General features: G+C 54.8%; 1 protein-coding gene across 1 annotated transcript; it reads left to right on the top strand.

Moving 5' to 3' along the window:
* Positions 1 to 2,011: 2,011 nt before the first annotated feature.
* SLC7A4 (solute carrier family 7 member 4) lies at positions 2,012 to 7,477 on the top strand. The gene is made up of 4 exons (XM_085310165.1): positions 2,012 to 3,182; positions 3,347 to 4,023; positions 4,946 to 5,054; positions 6,677 to 7,477. Exons 1-4 carry the CDS (start codon positions 2,201 to 2,203, stop codon positions 6,868 to 6,870), a joined length of 1,962 nt encoding a protein of 653 aa, XP_085166291.1. The 5' UTR covers positions 2,012 to 2,200; the 3' UTR covers positions 6,871 to 7,477.
* Positions 7,478 to 9,833: the final 2,356 nt, after the last annotated feature.

The following is a 9,833-nucleotide window of genomic DNA, read 5'->3' as shown; positions in this document are numbered from 1 at the left end:
CCGGGCGGCCGCCCCCCGCCCGCGCGGTGGGGCCGCGGCCGCGCCGTCGGGTGCGCCCCTCGGCGCTTCTGCGGGCTCGGGGATGCTGGGCGGGGGCGCGGCCGCCGCCCGAAGGACAACGCGTAGGTAGAGCCCGTGAGGATTTAAATTTTCCGCTTTTCCCAGCAAAGGAGCCAAATGGTTAAAGAAAAAAAAATAGGGGGGCAAACTCCCCTCCTGGGAGGGTGCAGGATAGGGGCTGCTTGTCCTGCGGAGCTCGGGGTCTGGCAGCTCGCCCGGGGACCACGACCCCGCGCTGCCACCCCTTGCCCACCTGGCCGCTCCATGGAGCTCTGGCCGTGCTGCTGGAGCTCCCGCCTTGGATAAATAACCGCTCAAACAAAGGGCGCAGGCACCTGCGGCTCGGTGGCGGGCTGAGGCTCCCAATTTCCGCTCCAGCAGCGCTTTCTTGCTCAGGGGAGCCCAAGCCGCTCCAGCAGCACAGCTCRTGCCTCTCTGCCTGTGTGAGCTGGGATGAAGGCAGCACTTGAGCTGGGAGCTCAGCTCAGCAGGTGTAAGAGGGGCTTGGACATGGTTCTCCTCCAGGTGGGTYCCTATGAGGCTGCTCCATGCTGCTCGGGAGTCAGTCTTCACATCCTCTTTTTCTGCTGAAACTGGTGAATTTGGTAAAGTGCACAAATATTTCTGATGACAGACACCTTCTTTTTTTGGGGGGGGGGCATATTATTATTTTTTTTGGCAACGTGGATGCAAGATTTATGCGTGTATCACTCTCAGCAGCAGCGTTGGGGGTGGCTCAGCCCCTCCTGTAACACATAGCAAATGTAAGTGCTACAGGCAAAGCCTGTTTTCCCCATGGACCAGGAATCATTGCCACTGGCTTAGGATGGCTAGGTCTTTCTGTGATCTTTAGACCTCAGAGCTCAGCGAGAGGTGGACATGGAAGGGTCGGACAATCCCCCTGCTATGCAGACACGTGTTTTGGCTCTGGGTCCCCTAAGGAGGGCCTGTGGTTTGGGGACTGCACATGCATAGAGATGTGCCCCAGCRCACAGCCCTGGGACACAGAGGAAGAGGAAGGTGGCTGGAATGGGAGAGCCTGTCCATGTGGCCTCGAACTTTCAGACAGCTCCATAGGAGAAGCCATGAATTAGAGCCTTAATATACAAGGAGCTGCATCCTCCCACTGCCTTCAGCTGTTCAGAGATGGCTGCCAGCCTCCTTCATTCTATGTCTGTCTGGTACCCAGGCGATTGATATGTTTCCTGTTCTGGCAAAGGATGCCCACGTTATCCCTGGAGTGGATCTGGAATTCCCTGTGCCTGGCCTCTCTGTGCTGTCTGCTGCACTTCTCAGTGCCTAGGTTTTCCTGCAGAAGCAGTGAGTTGCTGCATGGGGAAGAGCCCTTGTAGGCCACCACAGTAGGTTCTCAGCTTGCCAAGGCTATCAGTGGGAAGTGAGAGCGCCAAGCAGGCATTAAAAGGTGGAGGGGAAACTTCAGAAAAACATTCAGCAGGACTAAAGCTGTTTGATTTGGCCTTTACTGCAGCTCCATTTTAAAAGGAAAAGCCAGGGAAATCCTATCCTGTGTACGTTGTGWTTTCCTCCTGGCCCATCCTCTGGGTCAGCACTGCAGCACAGATCTCTGCCGTGTGAGTGTGTGGGTGGCTGGTTCTCCTGTGCCACTGCCCTGGAGGAGGACAGGCACAATCCAAAGCTAAGCCCCACACCTAATTGCTAAGGACAGAGGGACACTTAGACCCAGGAGGTTTCAGTCTGGGGAAATATGCCCCAGTGACTTTTTTTTTTTTTTTTGCCCTGTCCCAATCACTTGACCTGGTGCTTTGAGACTGTCTTCTCCTTGAGTTTCGCTGCACTCACCAGGCTGCCTGCCTCCTCTACTCTTTGTCAAAAGCAGCTGAGGTGTGGGATCAAGGCGATGGAAGAAGACAGGGCAGCTTAGATGAGTCTCTGCAGGATTGTGCTGAAGTGGCTCAGCCGCTCAGTCCAGTTCAGCAGAATGCAATCAGAGCATTTCTTAGCCATGTGTTACTCTGAGCTGGTGTTTGGGCTGTCTGTGTGAATAAGCTGGCTCACACCTTTCTACTTCCCTACTAGGTCTCTGAGCAGGGATATCTTGAGGGCCTTGCTGCTGTGTTCTCCCTTGCACTGCTGGAGGGCAGGGCTGAGTGTGTCCAAGATGGCGAGATGGCTGCCTCGCTCTGCAGACCTGACCCGCTTCTGCCAGAAACTCAACCGAGTGAAGACCTTGGAGGATGACATGATGGAGACATCCTTCAACAGATGCCTCTCCACCATTGACTTGACGCTGCTGGGCATCGGGGGCATGGTGGGCTCTGGGCTGTATGTCCTCACTGGCACTGTAGCCAAGGAGATTGCAGGCCCTGCTGTCATTGTCTCCTTCATCATTGCTGGCTTTGCCTCACTCCTTGCTGCTCTCTGCTATGCTGAGTTTGGAGCCCGTGTACCTAAGACAGGCTCTGCCTACATGTTCACCTATGTGTCTGTAGGTGAGATCTGGGCCTTCCTCATTGGCTGGAATGTGCTGCTGGAGTACATGATTGGAGGAGCTGCAGTGGCCAGGGCATGGAGTGGTTACCTGGACTCCATCTTTAACCATAAAATAAAGAACTTCACTGAGACTCATATTGGCACATGGCAGGTGCCATTCCTGGCACACTACCCAGACTTCCTGGCAGCTAGCATCTTACTAGTAGCCACTGCATTCATCTCCTTTGGGGCCAAAGTTTCTTCCTGGCTCAACCACGTCTTTTCAGCCATCAGTATGGGTGTCATCTTATTCATTCTCATCATGGGCTTCATCCTCGCACAGCCCAAGAACTGGAGTGCTCAGGAAGGAGGTTTTGCCCCATATGGGCTATCAGGTATCATGGCTGGAACGGCCACCTGCTTCTACGCCTTTGTGGGCTTTGATGTCATAGCAGCCTCAAGTGAAGAAGCCAGGAACCCCCAGAGGGCAGTTCCCAGAGCRATAGCTTTCTCCTTGGGTCTGGCCACTGGAGCCTACATCCTAGTGTCCATGGTGTTGACACTGATGGTGCCCTGGTGTACGCTGGACCCTGACTCTGCACTGGCGGATGCATTTTACAGGAGAGGTTACTCCTGGGCTGGATTTCTGGTTGCTGTTGGCTCCATCTGTGGTGAGTATAGGCAGGCTGAGGCCTGGCAGTGGGCAGAACTGTCCTTCTCTCTCTGAGTTGATATGTGTGAGCTTGGGGCTGTAATGCTCTCAGCTGGGATCCTGGGGTGGTTCGGGCCATGCACCAGGTCTAACACAGGGGCCTGCTCTCTGCCTTTCCCTCAGCAATGAATACGGTCCTGCTAAGCAACCTCTTCTCCCTACCACGCATCGTCTACGCCATGGCAGAGGATGGACTCTTCTTCCAGGTGTTCTCCCGGGTCCACCCCCGCACACAGGTGCCTGTCATTGGCATTGTGGTATTCGGGGTGCTCATGGCCCTGCTGGCCCTTATCTTCGACCTGGAAGCCCTGGTGCAGTTCCTGTCCATTGGCACACTGCTGGCCTACACTTTTGTGGCTGCTAGCATCATTGTGCTGCGCTTCCAGCAGCAGAAGGTCAATGTTTGTGCTCAGCCAACTGGCAGGCGGCCCAGTCCTGAGCCCAGTGAGGGCCCTGCCACTGGTGAGCTGAAGGAGTACGAGTCCTTTTCTGACAAGCTCCAGCTAGTGGATGGAGACAAGAGCAAAGAGCAGCGGGAGCCAGGGCAGCTGAAGGCAGCTTTCGAACCCTACCTGGAGTTCCTCAGCGACTTCTACCCAGGMGAGGTGGTCACCATTGCTGTGGTTACCCTGATGGTGTCTGCCATCTGCCTGTGCTCTGTCTTGGTGTTTGGCAACACCCACCTCCACTTGCCAACCTGGAGCTATTCCCTGCTGCTAGTCCTCTTCAGCCTAGGGTTCCTGCTCAGCCTTCTCCTCATCTGGGCCCATGAGCAGCAGCGCAGCACACAGACCTTCCAGGTATGCACTGGGGGCAGGAGGTTGTGCTGGGGGAAGGCAAGACTAGCCTCTCTGCCAGGGTCAGCAGAGCAGTTCTGGTGGACTCACAGGAGGCCTCGGTCACCACTTCGTAAAATCACTGCAGTAACTGGAGATAAARAGGAGGAGAGTGTTAGTGAGCACTGAGGGTGGGGAGGTATTGGTGAGCAGCTCACAGCTGTGTACAGCTGGATGCCAGGGATAGAGAGTTAAGGACCATTAGGGTTGGGCAAGAAGGAGCAGTGACTCTGAAAGAGACTCAGTGTTGCGGTCAAAACCAGAGGTATGTGCAGAGGCGCCATGTTGTGCCTAGGATGACAGATGTGATCCTGGGCTGCAGCATCAGGTAGGTGGTACTGGAGARGACCTGAAGAGGTCCTGTCCTGTGACCCAGGATGTGATCCCCTCTGCTGAGACCATCCCTGGCAGGTATTGCTCAAACGTATCTTTCAAACCCTGTTGGTGGTGGCAGCCAYATCCTAGGAACAGATGTCCCCAAGCACCCTGGGCTGTGCTCTCAGCATTTCCTAACGTCTCACAGCAGGTCAGGACTCCATCCTATCCTATCTCTTAGGGAGCAGCTTGTTTTGCATTTGGRGATCACAATCCTTCCTGCTCTCATCCTCCCTCCTCCACATCGGACAGGCCCTGTTAAGGGCAGCTTGGTGGGGGGGGGGGGGACGGGGGGGGTTGGAGATCAGCTGCAAGCTTTCCTTCTGCCTGTCTGCACTAGTTCTGCCTTCAGGCTCAGGTCAAACCAATGCTAGGTTTTCTCTCTGCGATTTTAAGGATAAGTAAGGTTGWCTTCCAGCGTGGTTGCCAGTGGCTGGGTCTGATGTGTGTGGGAGCTGCTGCTGGCTGCTGTAGGTCAAATCTCTCTCTCATCACTCTGTTTTTCTTGCAGATACCCCTGGTCCCCCTGTCCCCAGCACTGAGCATTGTCCTGAATATATATCTTATGCTGAAGCTTAACTAYATGACATGGCTCCGGTTCAGTATCTGGCTGATCATAGGTGAGTAATTCAACAGGGATATAGACTCCAGGGAAATCAGTGGCTTTTTCAAGGAGGAGGGAGTGAAATGTCCAGTGCTGAGCTTGCATGAGGAGCTCTTGAGAATGTGGTCAGAGCAGGCAGAGAGCAGGAAAAGAGGGTCAGCAGGGATCTCCTCTCAGCTCAGATGTGTGCATACTCAGCCTGTTCTTATGCCAGCAGTATCCAGTGGCTTCAACAGCTCTTTTCCCTACTGTTTATAAAATTTATAAAGTGCATCATACCTCCCCCCCCCCGCCTTCAGTTCCCATTCAGAGGCACAAGCCAAGGTCTTCTGGGGTCTCCCTGTCACTCCTTCATCCTCCTGACTGTTACATCTTTGACCCTGTTTCAGTTTGCTTAGGTTTGCTTTATAAAAGCACTGGAACAGAGCTGCATCTTATCCGAGAGGCAGTTTGCCGGTACTCATCAAGTCATTCGGAGCTCCCTGTCCCCATGCAAGGTGCTTCTCCTGGTGTACCTGGGAACTGGGCTTGCCTCTCTGCTGTAACCCATTGGAAGATTTTCCTTCTGCAGTCAGCTGGTTTTAAGCTTTTCTCATCACACTGAACCCCTATTAGCCAGCAGAAATGCTCAGTAGTACCCYTTAGATGTGTGGCATAGTCCGGTACCATCCCTCTTGGATTCCAGACCTTGAGGCCTTTTGGTTCTTCCCATAGAGCTTCCTCATCCTCTCCTGCACTGACAGCACTAATTCTTGTTCAGCCCATGAGCATGTTCACAGTTTWTTTTAGCCAAAAGAGATCTTTGAAGTGCTCCCCTTAGAGTCTCCCCTGCCCCTTCTTTCTGAGGATGCTRTAGCCCTCTTTCCTCTGGGTACATCCTTCCCTGTTTGCCTTATCCTTTCCAATTCAGTTACCCTTGGGCCTTTGTGYGGACAAACTGATGGAATCCAGGCTGAGGAAATCCCTCTTTCCCTTACTCATAGCAGAGAATGTCATCAAGRAAGGCAAGGCTGTCATTAGCTGGCACAGTCTACCTTCAGGGGCCACATTAAATGTGATCCTATGTCTTTGATTTTTGTTCTCCAGCACTGGGTCTAGCACCTTGAGTGCAGTTGAGATCAGGCTCTGCACTGGACCACCTACAGTCCCTGTCTGAGCTGCTAAAGATCCTGGCTGCCCAGAATGTGATTCTATATGCCAGTTCTGCTGCTAGTTGAGAAAGAGAAGTTTTTTCCCCTGCCTTAAGCACATCTAGCTCTTAAATGATGTGTACCTGATGCTGCTCCAGGAGCTTGCTGAAGAACCRGCTTCCTGGAGAGAGACAGGAAGAGGCAGTGGCCTCTGTGGTTCAGCTGTAACCCTCTGATAGGGCAGATACCATATCAAAGGGTCTGCTCTGGGGAGATGAAGTGTGAGTTCCTGTGAACAGAGAGCGTGGAGAGGGGGCTGGGGTGGAAATGGGGCAGTGACTGGGTCCCATCCTCCCCCCCGCTCCCCAGTGCTGTGGTATGTGCTGCTATCTCAGGATGCCCGACTTCTCTTGGCCGCATCCAGAGGAGCATGCCAGCCACCACAGGGCTCCTCTGACCTCTTCTACAGCAGGTTCTCTCTGTTTCTCCTGCTCCCTCCCTGCTCCAGGCCTACTTGTGTATTTCGGTTATGGCATCTGGCACAGCAAAGAGAACCTGCGGGAGCCCAAGCCACAGCGCGTGAGTGCCCGGTACGTGGTGTTTCCCAGCGGCAGCCTGGAGGAGACGGTACGAGCAGTCCAGCCGAGCTCCCAGCCTGCCCTGGGGCTGCCGGATGCAGACACCGAGGAGTCTAAGAGATGATGTTGTAGGGGAGGGGGCATSTGGGTCACCACGGCTCTGGGAGCATTTGCCCCCCTCCCCCAGAGAAGGCCTAAACCTCCCACTCTTCCCAGTCTCTTCTGCAGCGAAAGCCACCAGGGCCAGGTCTGTCCTTGGCACRTGGCTCTGTCTGGTGTGGGGACTGTGACACTTGTGCATCCCCACCTGCTCCCAGCAGAGCATGGTGTGGGGGAGCTGGCTCCCTCCCTTCCTGTCCCCAGCACTCAGGAACCAGCTCTCATCCTGCAAAACCCAGTGCCTGGCTTGGTGACAAGGAGCCTTGTCCTCACCAAATTCTGCCGAGCCTGCCCAGACCCCCAAGCAGCATGTCTCGTTTCCTCTGACCCAGCAGTGCAGGTCCTGAGGACAGGCAGCCTGGGGGCTGTCCATCCTGGCCGCAGCGTGGGCTCTCTCTGCAGCCATAATGAGCCCTGATGCCCCCTGTACATCTGAACTTCCACTAGTGGAAAGAGGCAGGGGCCAGCAGAGCCTTTGGCTCGAGAAGGAGCCAAGTGCAGTTCCCTGTCTGCACCCCTGTGCTCTGTAAAGACAGGAGGTGTTTGGCCTGCTGCTGGCTGTCCCCTTGGCTGGCTGGTCTGCATTGCATTGATCTCCTGAAAGATCAGACTGAGTGGGGCCATGAGGCAGCTGGGGGCACTTGACAGAATAGTTGAGGTTGGAAGGGACCTCTGGAAATCATCTAGTCTAGCCCCCCCCCAGGCTCAAGCAGGGTCAGCTAGAGCACATTACACAGGATCRTGTCCAGGCAGGTTTTTGGATATCTCCAGAGAAGGAGAATCCACAACCTCTCTGGGCAATTTGTTCCACGTCCTTTGAGGAACATGCGAGCTGGAAGCGGGACAAGGCCTGGATGAGTGGCTGAGTGCTCACAGGATGCAAGCAGATAGTTTGTTCTTCAGCAGGACTGCAGAGAAATTCAGTGCGGGCTCTCTCTCCACGCTGCTCACTGACAGCGGAGGATGGCTAGTTCAGGAGTGTGCTTGGGCCTGGCACATGGCTGTACTCCCTGCACTGCTATGACCACACTTGACCAGCCAGAGGCTGGTCCACAAAGTCTTGAGGATGGCACAACCATGGGGCCCAGACCTGCTCTTGACACACAGGCTCCAGCAACTGCCAGGGCCAGGCTCTTGCCTCAGCCCTGCACTAGGTGCAGGTACTCAGGATCCTGGATTTGTTGCCGTGTCCTCTGCAGTTCCCAGGGGCCTTCCATGTGCTGCACTACACTGAACATAGCTGGTTATCATCAGCCCTTCTCCTTTCCCCATGCCCCAGCAACTCTGCCTGTGCACGACCTGCATGGGCAAGGAATGCTCAGCCTGACGCACTGGTTCTGCCAGGCGGTCAGTTGCCCATCCCATGCTCAGGACAGGGCTCCACAGGCACTTTTTGGTGTCTGCCTCTCTCTGACAATGCCCTGTGCAGTCCAGGACTCTCAATGATGTGTTTGTGGGGTGATCCCCAGGAGCCATTGCCCAGCAAGGCATCTCTGTTGAGATGGCCCCAGCAAGGACACTGCAACTGGCCACTTAGGCACATGGACAGCCCCTGCCTAAGGTGCAGGCCCACATGGTTTTAGTGCATTTTGGAAGAAATATATTGAGGAAACAATCACTCAAGTACAAGGTTATGTAACTGCTAAGCCTTGCAGCGTGGATGCCCTGGTCTGCAGCCGTGGTGCATGTGCAGCAGCCTCTACATCTTCCTGTGGGGCTGGCTACGCTCCGTTGAGGAGCTGGGGACAGGCAGCAGGCGAGCTGGTCATATCCCTTCTCCTGCCTGGCCCTGGTTGCTGGCTGGTCCGAGCCTGCCTGGGGGAGATCTAAAGAACAGGGCGCACGTTGGAAGAGCTCTGTACAATACACCGGCTCTGGTGAATGCGCTGATGGCGTGCTGTCTGCAAACACTGCTCCTCATCCTGCCTTGCCCTCACGCTGTAGCTGCTGCCTGGCCCCTACCCTGGCGCTTACACTGTGTGGCTGTTGTGTCAAGAGATGCGGCGCAGTGGAGGCCGTTGCTGCCAACAGAGTGGTACGTTCCTGCCGYGTTTTGGCCCTGCTTGGCACCCCTGTGTAATGGCTTGTAAGAAGAGGGCTGACTCAGCCACCCTTATAAACACTGGTTCTGTAATGGCTCTGACTAACTGGTGGTTTGTGCTGTCACCCCACTCTCATAACCCTCACGTGGAAGCAGGCAGCCAGGCAGCTGTCTGACTGTGGCCACCTTGCTACCCCAACAGATGCTCAGGAAAGCCCCCCAAAGCTTGGGTAAAGGGAGGCTCATTTCACCCACTCCTCCCCTGGAGCCATGATCTTCCTGTGCTCAGCAAGGTCAAAATTAGCTGGTGCCTCCCCAGCTGTGCAGAGGGCAGCTGGCTGCTCTCCCAGGCCTGGGCAGGCAAAGCTCTGCTCATGCCTGCTGTCCCACAGCTGCAAGCCAGGACCTGGGCACAGCCTTCTACAGATCTACGCAGCTTCCCAAATTACTGGGGTGAAGCCCRTACCTACACACGTGCTGGCACAGCAGAGCTGGAGAGCATGAGTTGAGCAAAGGCTGTCCTGATTGACAGGGCACGTCCAAGAGCAGATCTGCTGCTCAGAAGGGGGGCATTTCATTTATGGTGCTGTGGGCCAGTCCTACAGAAACTGGAGTGCCCAAGAGGCTATGGCAGCTGTGCAAAGGTAGCTTGGGACTTAGGACTTACAGATAGATTAACTATAACATCATTTTCTCAGTCAGGCCTAAACCCGTCTTTCAGCAGAAAGAGTTTGAGCAGAGAAATCTCAGTGCTGGGATAGATTCTCTAAAGCTGACAAGATTTATGGGCAGAACTGATCAGAGAGTTTGCAAGCCACTGTAAATAAGTGAAGTAAAAAGTGAGTCACTTGAGTTAATCCATGTAGATACGCCTCTTCATCACTTTT

This window comes from Rhea americana, unplaced genomic scaffold, assembly GCF_003343005.1.
Source record: "Rhea americana isolate MKP2758 unplaced genomic scaffold, rheAme1 scaffold_312, whole genome shotgun sequence".
Classification (NCBI taxonomy): Eukaryota; Metazoa; Chordata; class Aves; order Rheiformes; family Rheidae; genus Rhea; species Rhea americana.
The sequence above is the reverse complement of the archived record's forward strand: the minus strand, read 5'-3'. Positions and strand labels throughout refer to the sequence as shown.